This window comes from Crotalus tigris, unplaced genomic scaffold (genome assembly GCF_016545835.1).
Source record: "Crotalus tigris isolate CLP2741 ecotype Arizona unplaced genomic scaffold, ASM1654583v1 scf7180000018155.2402879, whole genome shotgun sequence".
Taxonomy (NCBI): Eukaryota; Metazoa; Chordata; class Lepidosauria; order Squamata; family Viperidae; genus Crotalus; species Crotalus tigris.
This window is the reverse complement of record NW_024096851.1, coordinates 2075027-2092561: the sequence shown is the minus strand read 5'-3', so window position 1 is coordinate 2092561 and position 17535 is coordinate 2075027. Positions and strand designations below refer to the sequence as shown.

Below are 17535 nucleotides of genomic sequence, written 5' to 3'. Positions count from 1 at the left end.
GATAAGATTTGCCATTCACAAATTCTCACTCCAAGACACCCTGTCTCCAAGTTTTCAACAAAAATAAAAGCAGGACATAGTAAATACTTCTTTCTTTATATGAATTCATTCACCCTTCTGTGGACAGCTGCAAAATGTACATGTAAGTTGGCCCTGCAGGAACATACTTAAGAAACAGTTAATGGGCATGTCTATGGAGATTCTCTGTTCTGGCCCATAGAGCTCTATGACCCATATAGCTCTATGGCCCAGTTCTATGTTGGAAGGCCTGGCAGTTATTGGGTTAAATGCTAGGTATGTGGATGGGTCAGTGGGAGGAGTTCCAAAGGTCTTGGGGAGACTTCCTGGACACAAGCCACTTGGGAACCTCTTTGTCTGTAACAAGCATGGGCCATGGAAGGTCTCTCTATAGGATGGTATGAAGAGCTTTATCTTCTTAACTAAGGAAAGGATTTGAAAGATGAACAAACATGTAATTCCAGCAGCACCAATCTCAACGTGAACGCAAGTAATCTTTCTCATTAAAATATATTTGTTTGTTATAAGATCGTTTCCTTTGAGTTAACTATATGACTGGATTTGAAATATAACACTTTTAAATTTGAGTCATTATAGTAAGAAGATAAAGTCATAATTTGTGCCATCTTTTGAAAGCAAATAGTAAATTGGCAAAGATCAATTCTCCTCTCAAAGCTGCAACAGTTTGAAGTAAAGATTCTCTCGATGCTTGTAAAAGCCTGCAAACAGCTTTCAAGGAGTCATTCAGAAGTTTTGTTATGCTAATTCGCTTCCTAGCTAACTTTCAAAGTGAAAAGTGCCTTGTCTCTGATTCAGAATTACTTTGTTTCCTTGCATGAAAAGTTTGAATTTTAACACCAAAAGGAGCTTGGGCTTTTCCCCTCCCCTCTTTGCCAGTGAATCACGCAGCCTGAAACAAAGAACTGTTTAATGACTGCCTCTAAAGTTCAGACAAAGCAAGGTTTATTGCAGAAACACCCCCTGGTGGTCATGCAATTTTTTTTTTCTAGCTGAGTCACAACAGCCACAATTAATTCAGCACACAACAGAGCAAATCTGTTAGTTAAAGTACAAGCTACTTAAAGTTATCCCAAGCTACCAACACCCCACAGAGGGCACAGAGTGATCTTATCAGAAGCACTCACTCAAGCTGAAGGCTAAGCTGTTCCAGCTTGAGAGACAGGAAGCAAGAGCCAATTGCCTTCGCTCATTATCACAGCTGATGACCCGGAGTTCCGGCCTGCAACTCAGTGGCTCACTAGCAGTAACGTGGTAATAGGAAGAATTTGGCTAGCCTTTCTCCAGACGCCCCCTAGTGGTTAAAGGAAGCTCTACACGCAAGCCTTTAACCGCACCCAGAGAAGCCCCTCTAGTGGACAAAGGGTGAACCTCGAAGCCAGAGCACCCTGGTAGCTGACCCACAGCAAGCGACCCCTAGTGGTGAAGGGGTGAACTGCACTGAAGTACCCACAAACACAAGAGAACGCACCCAGTGGCACCTCCACCCACAGACAGCACCTCAGAAGCTGATCTACAAGTAGCGATCCCTAGTGGTCAAAGAGAGAGGTTCTTCAAATTCTCTTCAAAATAGCTGAGAAGGACACCTACCCTAACCATGGAGGAGTGTCTTACTGATTTGGACAAAGGGGCTCAATTAACTAGCCTAGTTGAAACACCCCAACCAGTCAGTCCAGGAGAGATTCTGCACACAGCCAACATTGACCAGTATGCAGAGGCTGAAACCCAAGCCTCAACACAGCCCAAAACGTCCCAGGGTCAATACGATCTTAGACAATGCAGAAAGCTCACAGAAGCCATGCACTCACATCTGATGGAGAAATGGCACACCATCCACAGGCGCCATGAAAGAAGCTGGGAGAGATTATACAAACTCTACCACGAACAGAAGGAGGAACTCTCCCCAGAATGGGCACACGCAGTGGAAGGAGATAAGGAAGACGCCTATGTGCAATGGATGGACTCTGAACAGCAACTCAAGGACGTTCAAGAACAATTAAGAGACCCAAGTGTCGACAGCGAGATGCAAAGCCTCCAGCTATTAAACCAGGAACGCAAGAAGTTTCTAGAAAGCTCACAGGGTTCCCCACAGCCCGAGCCTCACCACAGAGGCAGTCCGGTTGACAGAGCCGAGTCCGAAGTTTCATGCCTTTCACATGCACCATCCCAACGATCGCACGCAGATCCATCTCAGGTTTCTGGAAAGGCCTCATCCTTCCGCCACATGTCCAGGGCACACTCTAGCGTGTCCCAACAATCACATGTCACAGACGCCTCCCGCCTTTCGAAGGCATCCTCCCGTCGCAGCCGAACATCCAGAATTTCACAAGAAGAGCAAATAATTTTAGATGCTAAAGCCGCTGAAGCTGTCTTTCGTGTGGCACAAGAGGTGAGGCAGAAAAAGAAGGAGTTGTCGGCCATAGAACTTGAGGAAGCCAAAATAGTAGCCAAAAGAAAGGATGCCCAAAACGAACTTGAACTTACTCAATGCCAAAGAATTATGGCAGACAAAATGGCTAGAGCGGAAGGCCTTCAGAAAATACTCCAGTACACCACTTTCTTGCCAGACAGACAACAACTGGAAAACGAAGAGCGTCGTAGCCGCGTACAGACCTATGTGGACAACCAAAGCACATTCCAGAATGCACAGATGAGAGCACCACAGCCAGCCACAAGCCCCCCAAGACCGAGTAGACGAACAGAGGAATCTCAACGACCTGATTCGCTGGTCAACTGCAGAGTTGATGTCACGACACCTAGGTCACGAGATCCTCCCGCCGTTGTTGCCACATCAAACCTGATGGGATTACCACCAATGGCAATGACTGCACAGCGGGGAGGGCCACAAGATCTTTCCACCATTATTACCCCAGCAACGGCGACAATTGCACAGCGGGGAGTGCCCCAAGATCTTCCCACCGTTATTACCCCACAGAACCCACCAAACCATACCACTAATGGCAATCGGATGGATCCACTTATAGCGCCAACAGCCCTACAGCAGCACCAGCCGTCGCTCAGGGAACAGATTGAAAGAGTTAGAGCCACGCTAGAGTCACTAGAGTCCCTGCTGCACCAACAGGAGGAAGCGCCCCAAGGAACTGCCACCACTCCTGACCACAGAAGACAGCCTCGAGCATCAGCTCTGACAGCCTACCAGGAAGCTAGCTACACTCTATCAGAAACACAGACCTTCCAACACATGAGCAAGCAAGAGCCTGGGCTCCCTCAGCTCAATGCCAGAGCAGCAGAGTTCAGACCAAGCCAACAAGGTCCCTTGCACGTGACATTGCAAAATACACCCAGCCACCATTACGCCGAAGGAAGTTACCAGCCAAACATGGCACACGCCCCCACTCCTGGAAGCGAGGTACCATCGCCACCCGGTTACACCCCTATGAGACTTTACAGAAGCAAACTAGATCTGGCATCCAAGGGTGTACACAAATTCCCCGATAAACCGGGAAAGGACTACGTATTGTGGAAGCTCACGTTCCAAACCGCCATCCAAGATGAAGCTATAACATCGAGCGAAACGCTCGGACATATGAAAACATGGCTGGGACCGGCTTCCACGCGATTAGTAGAGAACACTCAACTAGCTCACCTGGGCAACCCAGCTACCGCCCTTCACAAAGCTTGGGAAAGGCTCGACGAGCGGTATGGCGGGCATGAACTGACAGAAAAGTCGCTCTTGGATTGCATTTACACCTTCCCTAACATCAATATTGACGATCACACCCAGATCCATGATAACTGTCAAGAGAAAACACCACTTCCTACTTCTTTTGCCATCCAGGGGTTGACCAGAGAAATGGCATTTGGTATAATGTCAGACACCTGACACTTCTACTGTTAAAAAGCAAATGGCCCTGATTATCAAGAGGCCAGGGGCTAAAGGGCAGGCATGCTTGCAGCATTGTCAGGAGTCCAACAGCAATAGAAAAAATCCTTCACCTCAATGTACTTCAGAATGATTTACAGCAGATATACTATTTGATGGAACTTGTCCTTGCAGAAACTGAAAAACTGACAATTTGAAGTGGAGCAAGAAAAGACAGGCAGAGCTGACTTCATAGTAGGCCAAGCAAAGGTTGAATGACCTGAAAGATGACACCGATGACTAATTCAGGTTACCAACAATTACAGCTTTAGAAAATTATTTCTGGATTAATCCCTATAGGATTGTGCCACTAGCTGCAATCCAACTGAACATGCACAGTAAGAAAAAGCAGTGTCTTAAGTTGACAACTGATAGTTTTAGATAAGATTTGCCATTCACAAATTCTCACTCCAAGACACCCTGTCTCCAAGTTTTCAACAAAAATAAAAGCAGGACATAGTAAATACTTCTTTCTTTATATGAATTCATTCACCCTTCTGTGGACAGCTGCAAAATGTACATGTAAGTTGGCCCTGCAGGAACATACTTAAGAAACAGTTAATGGGCATGTCTATGGAGATTCTCAGTCATCCTTCCATTCCCCACTATCTGGTCAGAGCTGAAAAAGCTTCTTGGATGAAAAACGAAATGTCTTCAAAGAAAAACAAGAAAGTCCAGTTGCCTCCTGAAAAAGCACCTTTGGGACAGTTAGTGGGCATCTTAAGAGGGAGTCTGAAATACAGTACAGGGTCCCACAGACTGGGATGTATTTTAACAATTAGCAAATGGAGACACAAAAAGAGAACGAGGTGGGGGGAGAGAGAGATTCCATCAATCACAGAGCCAATTTTTTCTCTTCGGATGTTGCCATTCCCCTTTCTGCCAGCCCCGGCGGCCTCTTCTCTTTCACGACGCTCCGTCTGCTGCCTCTCCGCGCCACGGAGCGTCTTTCCCAGCGGCTCCTAGGGAGGCGGGCCACGCGTGAAAAGAGTCGCTGGCCTGGGAACCGAGCGGGCGGAGCCGCGGCTGCAGCCGGAGTACTGACGGGGCGGCACCGGGGAAGAAGCACCCGGAAGGGAAGCGTGCCAGGCTCCCAAGTGCGGCAGGTGAGAGTCGGGAGAGAAGACCCGGGAGGGCTAAGCGGAAATAGGGGGGTTGCTAAGCAGGGAGGGCAGGTCCGCAGCTGGGAAGTAGGCGCGAGCGGACAGGAAGGAGGTGGCTGAGAGGATCTGCTGGGAAGGATGCAGCTTAGGTTGAAGCAAGCCAGAAACCGAAGAAGCGTAGCGAGGGATGGGATGCAGGGTAATCCCCCCCATGGCGGGCAAAAGTGAGGAGATGCAGGGTAGGATTAAACTAGCGCTCGCCCTCGCCTCGTCCCCGCCTAAAGCTGCTTTTTAATATCGAGGCTGATGCATCTATATTTGAAATCTTCCTTGAAGAACACGTCCCTGAGGAGATGCAGAGTGCCATTCTTTCAAGTTAAGCAGTTGGATCGGCTTCCCTTTGAGACTGGGATGGAATTTGCTGCTTGGAGGAGAGCTTTGCTTCCTCTTGAACTCGGTTTTGGTAGTAAAGGGTGGCTGTCGATGGATTCTGTGGTCAAATAATGAATGAAAGTGTCTGTTCCCGGGGCGTGCACAGAGTGCTTACACTGCCTCGGTTTGCTAACAGGAGGGAGTTGTGCGTAATAACTGAGGCGTGAAGCTTCACAAAGCTTGGAGATGGGGTTTTTTTTTTAATCCTAATCTCTAAATATAGAAATTAAACGCGAAAACTTGCAGAACTAGAAAAGCACCATATATTAAAGGCAGAAAGTAGCTCAGGCAGGAGTGAAGGGATTAAGAAACAATAGCTTTGGGGAGAAGCAGCAGGATGCACGACTATTTCGAAAGGTGAATTACAGTGCAGTAGGCGTGGTAAAAATCAATGTAGGTAAAAATGTGTATAGATCAATGTATAGATCTATGATACCCGAAACATCTGACCAAATGTATGCATGTGTCCACATTCCCGCCATACAGATTCAGTCATTTGCTCACTTACATACAAGCAAATGTTCTTGTATGTAAGCAAGTTTTTATAATATGGAGTACTACTTTGGAATTAAACGGGAATAAAATGGTTAGATTTTCAATGTATTGGCAAAGGAACAGAAAAATGAAAAGGTAGGTTAACCTTATTATTAAATAAAAAATATTGTGACTTTTCTGTGTAAATGAATGTTGATCATTCATTATGGTACATTCAAAGAACAAAGCAAGAGGTAGAAATAACTCTCATTATTAATAAATAATTTGAAGCAAGAGAGATAGAATAATGCAAAGAAAGATTATCCTACCAGTACAGAAAATTGCACAAAACATATACACAAAGGATATTTTTTAAAAATTACACTATTTTTTTATTCAAATATATTTTATTTATATTTTAAAATTACATATGGCTGCTGACAGTTCCTGTATGTACTTTGAATTAATTTCTATTTTGAACCAAGCTTGTAAGTTCATTTTTATTTGATATATTTATTTTTTAAATTCATATGCCACCCATCTCAGTAACCTGCTACAAAACTTTCTGCTGACAGGGAGAGTAGCTTACATGCAATTTTGATGTATTAATAAGTGCTACATCCCCAGATGTATTTGTTTAAACATCACTAACCATTTTTATATTGTTATAATAGAGAACAAGAAAGGTCTAAATCAAATGTTACTTCCTGTGTGTACTTAATAACTATTAATCATCTAAGAATTAGTACTGTAATGCAAAACTCAATGAATCCCAGAATTTCCATAATTGCTAGATTCTCATCCTTTTATCCTTCCATTATATATGATCCTGTTATAGTAGTCATGATGGAGGCTAACAGACATGTCATTCATTGTATAATTGTTCTTCTAATCTAAAAGCTTTGGAATTTAGAGGACATAACATTGCATTTGTAATTCTGTCACTTTTCCCCACATCTTCTGCATTTTCTCTTAGTAGAAAAACAACCATTTCAGTGAAAAAGATAGAATAGTTCCCTTTGATTAATAGTGCTAGTAAATATACAACTATTTTAAAAAGTATTCTGATATGACTTTTACTATACTTTTTACATACTAGCCTTACAACATCCTATTTTATTTTTCCATTTAAAAGATGTTTCAGTTCATTCACTGTTAAAAAATTATTCAGGAAAAACTACATTTTTAAATTGGAGCTTTCTCCCTGAAAAAATATGAGAGAAAAACGTGAATTTGTCAGATGAGAGAGTTATTGTGGCATAATTACTCAGATAAAACAAACTCACTTTTATAGTAAATCAATAGAAAAACTGAATATTTTATATACTCTATTTAAAGAATCTGGAGTCACAAATAAAAAATATTACTTATTTTCGCTATTCTTTTCCCTATCCTTTCAATTGGAAAAGACTATGAAAATAATTTAATGACCATTTACATGCCTCAGCTGGGAAATCTTTGAACAGTATCATTACTCTTTATGGTGAACCTGGTTAACTGGCAAAGTTGCCCTCACTGGAATGTTTCAGTCTTTTGTACAAATATTTTTAAAGATAAAACACTACTCAGATATCACTGTTCTTTGTTGAATCATTATTGAAAGAAAGTCTTTCAGGAGTAGAACTTGTTCTTAGCTGATTTTTTTTTCATGCAAAGAAGCTTTTTTTAAAAAAAAAAAAAGTAAATAACAAAGGACAATATTAGCAGATAGACAGAATAAACAGAAGGTGATTCAGTAGGTTAATATCCTGGAATTAAGGTGCATTATCAAAAGTTGAACTAGGAACTGTATATCTGCTGTTTTCTATACTTGAAAACATATCAACTTTTCCTGTAATCTTTAAAGTAACAACTGTGAATCAAATTGCACCACATCTGATTTAGATAAGTGAGTTTGAGATGCTGCCATCTTCCATTTGCAAATCTCTTAACGTTTTGGCCCTTTTCTCTCTTTTCTTTGCCACAAAAGCTAGGACAAAAGAACTGCACAAGAGCTTCTGATTAGAAAAGCAAGGATCTATCTCTCTGGAATTATGTTCTATCTCTGCATTGTAACTTTGTATATGTGCTTATTTAAATAGTTTCTCTAGACCAGGGGTCTTCAAACTTGGCCCTTTTATGATTTGTGGACTTCAACTCCCAGAATTCTTTATCCAGCTCCCAGAATTCCTCAGCCAGGAACGCTGGGTGAGGAATTCTGGGAGTTGAAGTCCACAAGTCATAAAAGGGCCAAGTTTGAAGACCCCTACTTTAGATATTACTAATCTTAGACTATTAAATGTTGCATCATAGAAAAATCAATATAATGGAGTAAACTAAAGTGATTTGGAAATAAGCAGAACAGGAAAGGTGAGCTTATTTCTTCATCCATCTGTGTTTGTAAATTGCCCGAGGCAGCTGACAATACAGGTAATCCTCAACTTATGACCACAATTGAACCCAATATTTTTGTTGCTAAGCGAGACAGCTAAGTGAATTGCGCCCCATTTTACGATCAGATGGCGCTTCTGAGGCAGCTGCCTGCTTTATGAGGCTTTTTTCCCCAGGTTGCACATGGAGGTTTCCCCTTGAAACCTAGGGAAGATGGTCTCATGGCCTCATGGCCATGCTTCATCAGACTGGGGTGGCAGCTGTGGGTTTGGGCTGGACCCAGCTGGCCTGGGCCTGTGACTTGGGTTCTTGCAGGCCCAGAGTTGCAGAAGGCTGAGAAGTCCCTGTGGTCCATCCTGACAGACTGGGCTGTGGCGGCTGTGGCTTCATGCTGTGCTGAGGTTCAGGTTTCTTGCAGCCCCAGAGCCATGGTGCACCAAGAAACCCCTGAGGCACAGTGTAACAAGCAGCCCCAGAGCTGTGCAGTTACTTGCTGCCTCGCAAGAGAGGGTGCAAGCTGGCCAGAAAGGCAGAAATGGTAGGAAATAGGCAACGGGGGACTTGGAGGCATTGCCTTATCTTACTGAAACCCAGAGTTAAGAGGGGTCCCAATTATGGTAGTAGGTTGAGGACTATCTATGGTGTGTAGGCCTGGTAATCCCTGATAGTATTCACTAGATCTAATTATGTTTTGCTTCTGAACTTAGATAAAACCTGGAATGTACTCACCAGGAAGTAGCAAAGAAATATACCAAAGGAGAATTCCAAGGGCAAGAATTTTATAACATGGTTGGAATTATTATAGAGGCTTTTTGGTTCTTGTCAGACAGGAAGAAGCAAATGTCCACTGAGTTCAAAGGACAGTAGGATTATTCCTGTTTACCGTATACTGTTTTAATAAAATCCAAGTTATGGCAAATGGGCAGGGTTGAACCTCTTATGGAATTATGGGAGTGTTTTAAGAAGAATCTCAAATTTAATTTGTCATTTGTAATCTGAGAAAGAGCTAGAAGAATCCAGTAATTATATTTATATTTCAAAGTCTGCTTCTGTACACTTTTAGTAACATTTGCATTATATATTTCTAGCAAGCCCTTGAAGTAAAGAATGTCATTCAGAGTTTTACAACAGAGGGATTTGAATAAGCAGAACTAAAGGAACATTGAAACACAATCCCAGCATGACACTCTACACCAGAGGCCCCCTATCTTTTAGGCCCCAGGGACCGGTTTTGTAGGGCGAGGTTTTTCCGCGGACCAGAGGGGGTGTGGTTTCGTGTGCTGCCTGCATCCCATGGATGGGGCTTCGCTTGTTTGTGCGGCCCAGTTTCTGGCATGCTGTGGCCCGGTGCCAGTCCATGGACTGGGGGTTGGGGACCTCTGCTCTACACCATTTTGCGGTGTGACTATCTCTATGAAATAAATTATGATTCTGGGCATTATGTGCTACAACAGTTAATCTTCTGATGCTCACAGAGGTACTATGTTGTAACCCATGTGCCATCTTTGGGACAAGCATGATATCAAGGAAGCAGCAGCATATAATCATCCCAGCAATGTGAAATTTGGAGGGGTTATTTACAATTTATACTATGTTGGTGAATCCTTCAAAATGTTTATAACATATTCATATACATTTATAGTCAGGTTAAGGTGTCACCATACTTCATTTTTTCATAACAGGATTATTTTTATTCCTATACTGCTCTTTCTACCATAGTGTGGTGGAATATAATTTAGATTCCCAGGAGGGAAGGGCTGCACTCTAGAGGAGCAAGAGAGAGCACAGCTTAGTTAGTTTGGTTGGGATGAAAAGGTCAAGAAAGCTTCTCCTTAGAAGTTCTCAGTGTATATCTTTAATGATGCAAGTAGTCTGCTTTAGTCGGGCAAGATTCTATCGTCAGTGAGGAACAATAAAGGAAACTGCTTAGAAGTTTCTCTGCGTGTTTTTTGGAGTCTAATACATAGGGAATTCAAAGCAATATGTTTCTGAAACAATGTCGAGTATTATATTTGTTGCAAGGTATTTATTAGAGCAACAGTCATTTATGCTAGAACACCAAGACTCCAATAACTACTTGAGGCTACTGAAATGACACTGGTTCTGTGTTTAATATTTTATATTAAGTGCTTTGTGAAATGAGATCTTATGCTGAAGATCATTATTAGGTTGCTTAGCTAGAGGAAACAATCAAAACCTGTTATCACTGTATGAGGTAGCATAATGGGTGATTTATTGTTCCTGTAGAAAATGTAGATTATTGTTGCATAAGTGCTGACACGTCATTTGGCTTTACTACAGCACTAGAGACTGCACTGCACTGAAAGCATTTGTCTTTTTACATTACTTTATATGAGCTGTGGGAAAGTTGTCATTTGGACCTATTTAACTTTGGATCTACTGCTTATACTGAAAAATGAACATTTTTCATAAACTTCAAGTTTGATGTTTACTGAAGAAGAATATCGGCATGAAAGAATGGGTCTGGCAAGTTGTGACTGCACAAATGTTGAGGTTTTCATTTTGTTTTGAACTTGTACAGCAACAGATACCAGTTGGTATATTTTATATACCTTAACCACAAGACTGAATACTGTTTCTCGTATCTGTTTGGGAATCATGGAAATTCAGAAAGAGGAGCTTGTTCTTGAAGTTAGTATATCTATATGCATTTTTAAAACATTTTGTAGTAGTCTGTATTATTTATTAGGAAAACTTTATTAAGAAAATTTTGATAGTTACACCAAATATTGGTAAAATGTAAAATGTTTGGGATCCCGAGTTGTGCTGTTTAGTATGCCAAAAGAGTTTGACATTTTTCAGGCACTTTTTCGCCTTTTTCATTGACTCAGTATTGTGTTATATTTTGCTTTTAGAAATATCAGTTTTAAAAACTCTGTATTTGAAGAGGAAGTAGGTGTTTTAGAAATCTTAGCACTAAATTCAATAAATTTTACAAATTTTGTCTTGTGTTCATTAGGATAGAGTTGATAGTCTGCATGTGGTAAAGTCAGAAAGGAAAAGCAGCATGAGATAGTGAATATTTGATCTTGTAAATTGCCATTATATTGAATTTGTTCATTGTATGTCTGCTTTCTGTAGAATCAGTTGTGTTGCTTTGAATATACAGTAATTAGATAAATTCAGGTTCAGAACCTAAATCTATATAAACATGTCTTTGGTTTAGAATTTGTGGATAGACTTCTTAATCTTTATTTTAATGAACAGAAAATAGTTATTTGATATCTCAGGACAAAAGTGGTAAAACTTGTATTCAGGATAAACAACCATACATCTTGTTAAAATAAGTTGACTACGTTAGGGTCAATACTTCGTAACACTTGAATAATTAACTTAAATATTAAATTCTTACTGGCTTAAATTTTAATCTTCAAATTGAACTAAAATGTTCTGGACATATGAACATTATAAAGAAGGATTCTAACAATGTACAGTAGTGCCTATGTATATATACATTACCTAAGTACACATTTAGGGAAAAAAAACTCAATAGAGATAATGGCAAAGTTCCCAAAACCATATTCTGCTTGCCTTATGCCCCAAATTCACAATGTCTTAGAAAATCATTTTTATAATTCCTGTATCTTCCTATGTTCTTATTCCTAAGAATAAGCTTGATATCCTTTTTAGTACTTTGTTAATTTAAAATATGCACATGCAAACAAATTTCCAGTAAAATGGTTCCTATTCCTTTTTTGTTTAGTTTTATTCAGATGAACAGTTTACCTCATAATTCTATCAAGCCCTTATTTTTCAGATGACTTTTAATCTAGGCTGAGTCTATGCAAGTTTTCACACACTCAGAAATAGTTCTTCTTTAAAACAGAGTAAAGAAAATAAAAAAATGGAAATCCTCTCATCTGTTCTTCCCCCAGTGTATAAGATGATAGTAGATTCTAATTATTCCCGAGTACAAAAACTGTATGATTTTAGTCCCAGATACAATGAAAAGCTGTATAGTTCTATCCTTCCCTCAACTGATAACAATTTCTGGTATGGGTCTCTTTCTGCTCAATCCAAATACAGATTTTCAGAATGCTACAACTACAATTAGATCTATTTTTTTAAATGACATTGAGATATCCATCTGTTCGACATTTCTTTTGTCAAACACATTTAAAACTGAATTGTTTGACTCTTTTTTTATTAAAAGTTTTACAAATTTAATACAATATAACCCAAACCCCTCCCACCCCTTCTCCCCTCCCTCACTTCCCAGAGCTGATTACAGGGTAACAAATAAACAATCATAATCTAACTAACATTACCCGCCTGTACTATCAATCAAGCCATAACATACTTTAACTCCTTTTCAAAACAAATATTAACAAATTAAAAACAAAAATAATATAGTTAAACCATAACACTAAAAATAATATAAATTCAATCATATTAAACTATTAATAATAACCTAAAATCTACTCATAAGCAAGATAATACTTTTCAGTCTCATATTTCTTTTGAATATAATCAATCCATCTTCTCCAGACCGAAATGTATTTTTCTTGTGAATGGTCCTTCAAATAAGCAGAAATTTTCGCCATTTCAGCTAAGTTAGACACCTTAAGTATCCATTCTTCCATAGTAGGCAAAGAATTTTTTTTCCAATATTGTCCCACCAATAATCTTGCAGCTATTATAAGATTCAGCATCAAATTAATTTCTTTGACATCAAAATCAACCATAATACCCAACAAAAATAATTGCGGAGTAAACTTTATCTTTCTCTTAAAAATCTTTTGAATATTCCACCAAATCTTAATCCAAAAAGCTGTTATATCTCTACAAGTCCACCAAATATGAAAATAGGTTGCATCTAGGCTTCCACATCTCCAACATTTGGGCTGTAAATTAGGATACATGCGGGACAACTTTTGGGGCTCCAAATGCCATCTATAAAACATTTTTAAAAATTTTCTCTTAAATTTTGCGCTTGGGTAAATTTTACATTTCTAACCCAAATTGTCTCCCATGTATCCAATAAAATCGGTTCTTGAATATTTTGAGCCCATTTAACCATATAATCTTTAACTAACTCCATTTCAGAATCTAATTCTATTAAAACATTATAAATTCTCTTTATTTGGGCTCGAGTTTGATCTTTAATCTGTTTTACCAAATTCACATCCTCTAAGGTAATACCAACCTTTTGATCTAGACTCCGCCTCACTAACAATTGATTATACTGAAACCAAGAGTATACAATATTTTCTTGCTTCAGCTCAGTTAAAGACTTTAGTTGCCAATCCTTCCCTACCAAACTAAGTAATTCCTTATAAGAAATCCTATCCAAATTCACACCCCTAGATATTCCCTCTATCGCGTGTCCAGGAATTCCCCAAATTGGAATTTTATAATTTAACCTATAACCTTCCAGACACGCAACAAAGAATTTCTCAAGATATGGGATTTAAAAACCTGATCCACTTTTTTATCATAAATTAAATAGGCATGCCATCCATATACTAAATCCCATCCCTCAAGAGAAAGGATATTTTTATTTGTTAAATTGAGCCAATCACTAATCAGTGTTAAAGCCACCGCGTCATAGTACAATTTTAAATTAGGCGCCTTAAGTCCTCCTCTTTCCCGTACACCTAATCTACAATTAGATCTATTTTTTAAATGACATTGAGATATCCATCTGTTCAACATTTCTTTTGTCAAACACATTTAAAACTGAATTGTTTGACTCTTATTCAAGACAAGTAAGAACTTTTTATAGAGTAAAAGTGTCTTTTGTGAATTGTTTTAAAAGAACTTGGCTTTCGTTTAGGCTTATTTATTATCTTTCTGCCCCAGTAAAACTGTTTAAAGCTACAAGAAAAATAGAACAATTACTGTATTAACGTCTGATAAAACAGTCACTCTAACATCTTTAGTCCCTCTGAGACTAAAATACCTTGGCTAAAGAAGAAAGTCTGGTTTTCCTTTTCTGAAAACAGAAAATGAAAAAAAAATCTTATTAAAATTCCTAAGGAATTGCATAGCTTGGGGCGAGCAAAAGGAAGGGCCTTTTCTCGTATGCCTAATAAATGGTATTTGGAAGTGCTTATATCTTTAAGAGAATGTCTCCTACTGTCCTTCTTGGACGGGTTCTTATTAAGTTATGCCCCAGCAATTTTGGATTTGAAAATTAGAACATCTTATTGTATTTCAGAGAAAAGTTGGCTACCCTCAGGTCTATAAATATGGGCACAGTCTGGTCCTAATAGCATGCATCAATTAGCAGCCTGAATACAGGATTTTAAAATATGTCCTGCAATGGAGCTAATTATAGCTGTTGCCCTGTAGCCATGCAACTTACATTGGCTCCAGAAGACTTGCAATGGATGCATTAACATGATGGAGCAAGTGCCTTCCTTGCCTCTATGACTACCTGGGAATCTATAAACAGATAAGAGATCAGGAAGCACTATGCACATTCTCTTTCAGGGAAAATGTAACCCATCCATAATGTCCAGAACTTCCGACTGATCAACAATACTTTGGGCTTAGTTCATTTCCTTACAGCTAGTTGATTACTGAATATAGGCAGCAGTCCTGCTGAATCTATTTCCTTAGAGTTAGACGCAGTAGACTCAAGACTTCTTCCAGCAGTATCATGCAGCAGTTTGGGACAAGATGGAAGGGTGTGGGATGTCACTGGCTTAGACTTGAACAGTGGTCTACCCATATCAGAGATATGCAGTATATGGAACCCAACGTGGGCATGATGTTTTAAGACAGTGGTTCTCAACCTTTCTAATGCCACGACCCCATAATACAGTTCCCCATGTTGTGGTGACCCCCAACCACTTATACATTACTGGGTGCCAGGCGCATGGCCAAAGAAAAGGGGAAAAAATGGCGGACAGCCTTGTTTGGCGACCCCCGTGAAATGGTCGTTCGACCCCAAATGAGGTCCCAACCCACAGGTTGAGAACCACTGTTTTAAGATCTGCATTAGCATCTCTCTGTTGAGTGTTCAAAGAAGCCACAGCTTTTACGCAGCTCAGGAAAACGTCTGTTTGAAATAGGGAGGCATTGAAGAGAGGATGTGATCCTGTTCTGCCATGTTTTTGCTCCTATTTATTCAAATGTGTATTTTTTTTCTGAGCCTGTGAGACTAACTACCTTTTGCTTTATATATATGGAGTTTCCATTTAGATCTTAGTGCTTGCAGTCTGATCTTAACTGGAAACCAAAATATTTACCCTAGTGCAGAGATAGGCAACCTTGGCTCTTTTATGACTCGTGGACATCAACTCCCAGAATTCCTGAGCCAGCTGGCTCAGGAATTCTGGGAGTTGATGTCCACGAGTCATAAAAGAGCCAATGTTGCCTACCCCTGCCCTAGTGCTATAAGGGGTGGGCGAAACAAACATATGTGTCTTCTTGATAGATGGGTGGTTATACACATTTGTTTTTAATAAATGCATAAATAAATAAAAACTTAATTTTCAATAGTTTCCCTCAGCACCAGAGCCACCTTCAAAACTGTGTTCCTTCTTTCCTGAAGTGAAACTGGTTAGTTTAGATTCTGTGGTATTTAGCAACCACCAGACACATTTAGCTAGAGTAAACAAAATGTTCAGAGAGCACAAATGATTTTGCTGATAATTTCTTCAAAGGATGATTTTTTTTTCTTTTTCCTGTTTTTTTCCCCACCTCCCACATTGTTACCAGAAGTTTTTTTCCTGCTTGCTTTTCCACCTTAACAGGTCAGAGGGAGATATGACATTTTAGGTAAGCATTATAGGTTTTTATTTCTTTTCCTGAGCAAATAGTACTGAGAGGACTAGTAGCACTCTAACTCCTTCAGAGCAAGCTGCTTTCATTTTCCTTTAGGAGTGGCAGGATTTTGCTCTGGCAAAAATCAAATGGTATCTTTGAAGTTTAGGCGCAAACAATATGGATAGAATAGGTTACAGATAACTTCCCCAAAGCTGTGAATTATCCTCCTCACTTTTCTTTAAAGATCACAAATCAGCACTATCTGCATTTGTTCAGGCATTGCATAGAACTATCAAGAAAAGATAACCAATCATTAACACTCAGAAAACAAATGTTCATCATATTTAATGATAGTGTGTTTATTTGGTTTAGGCTTCAATACAGTTCCATACACCATAGTTAAAAAGCCAACACAGCACTAGGCTGCATTAACAGAGAGATAGAATCAAGATCAGGTGAAGTGTTAATTATCACTTTATAACGTCTTGATAAGACCACACTTGGAATACTGCATCCAGTTTTGGTCACCACAATGTAAAAAAGATGTTTTTAGAAAAGAGTGTAGAGAAGAGCAACAAAGAGGATGAGAGGATGAGGATGGGTATGTCTGGTTTAATGAAGAGAAGGACTAGAAGTGACATGGTAGCAATCTTCCAATTATCTCAGGGGCTGCCACAAAGAAGAGGGAGTCAAGCTATTCTCCAAAGTACCTGAAGGCAGGACAAGAAGCAATGGATGGAAACTAATCAAAGAGAAGCAACCTAGAACTAAGGAAAAATTTCCTGTGTTAGAACAATTAATCAGTGGAACAACCTGCCTCCAGAAGTTGTGGATGCTCTAACACTGGAAGTTTTTAAGAAGAGACTGGACAACCATTTGTCTGAAATGGTATAGAGCTGTGGTAGCGAACCTATGGCACACATGCCACAGGCAGCACGTAGAGCCATCTCTGTAGGCATGTGCGCCATTGCCAATGATAGAGGGACGCCGGGCCGAGCTGCTCCCTTCCCCCTCTCCGTGCATGCGGAGTCTGGGAATAGGTGAGAGATCTGGGCGAGGGTGAGGCTATAAAAGGAGCAACTTTGGGCGGGAGCAGCATTTGGTGCAGACAGTGAGTGAGCGAACACGAGCTGACAGTGGTAAATTTCAGCGGCTGGCTACGCAGGGGAGGAGGAGGACGAGGGGCAGCCTTGTGTCTGAAGCTGCCTCGGCTAGCTGCTGGCGAAGAAAGGCGTGTAGTGGGGGGGCTGTCTGGTTTTTAAGCTGCCTCGGCCTCATGGGGCGATGGCAGTAACGATGGAGATGGCGAAGAAAGGTATGGAGGGGGGCGGGGCCTGTGCATGGGATAGAGAAGCAACACGGCGGTGCTAGCGTGGTAGGCCAGTTGCTTCCCTCCCCCTGCCAGACACCTGCCAAAGCCGCGCAGGGTAAGGTTGCCGGGCCCCCCCCTGCCCAGATGCCCTTGCCTCCCAAGCGTTTTTTTTTATTAACCTGCCTTTC

The 17535-nt window shown here is 40.4% G+C and overlaps 2 protein-coding genes across 16 annotated transcripts in view; both read left to right on the top strand.

Annotated features, from left to right (window-relative positions):
* The first annotated feature begins 190 nt into the window (after positions 1 to 190).
* Positions 191 to 17535, top strand: part of SLC35A3 (solute carrier family 35 member A3) — a 32424-nt gene continuing 15079 nt past the window's right edge. For 3 of the 15 annotated variants that reach the window (XR_005557300.1, XM_039348496.1, XM_039348498.1), the window contains exon 1: positions 4570 to 5025. Coding sequence is in view for 4 of the 15 variants with exons in the window: in XM_039348496.1 (XP_039204430.1) it covers positions 4705 to 5025 (321 nt within the window). In the remaining 11 variants the exon portion in view is untranslated. The other 12 variants (XM_039348507.1, XM_039348503.1, XM_039348502.1 and 9 more) reach the window with 12 other exon arrangements.
* Positions 1520 to 4018, top strand: LOC120310260. Its single transcript, XM_039348485.1, has 2 exons — positions 1520 to 2887; positions 2948 to 4018. Exons 1-2 carry the CDS (start codon positions 1634 to 1636, stop codon positions 3878 to 3880), a joined length of 2187 nt encoding a protein of 728 aa, XP_039204419.1. The 5' UTR covers positions 1520 to 1633; the 3' UTR covers positions 3881 to 4018.

Excerpts from the sequence above, each read along its gene's own strand:
- LOC120310260 (XM_039348485.1), top strand. The coding sequence starts at position 1,634 with ATGGAGGAGTGTCTTACTGATTTGGACAAAGGGGCTCAATTAACTAGC. Across the intron at positions 2,888-2,947 it reads AGCGGGGAGGGCCACAAGAT|CTTCCCACCGTTATTACCCC; the intron begins CTTTCCACCATT and ends GTGCCCCAAGAT.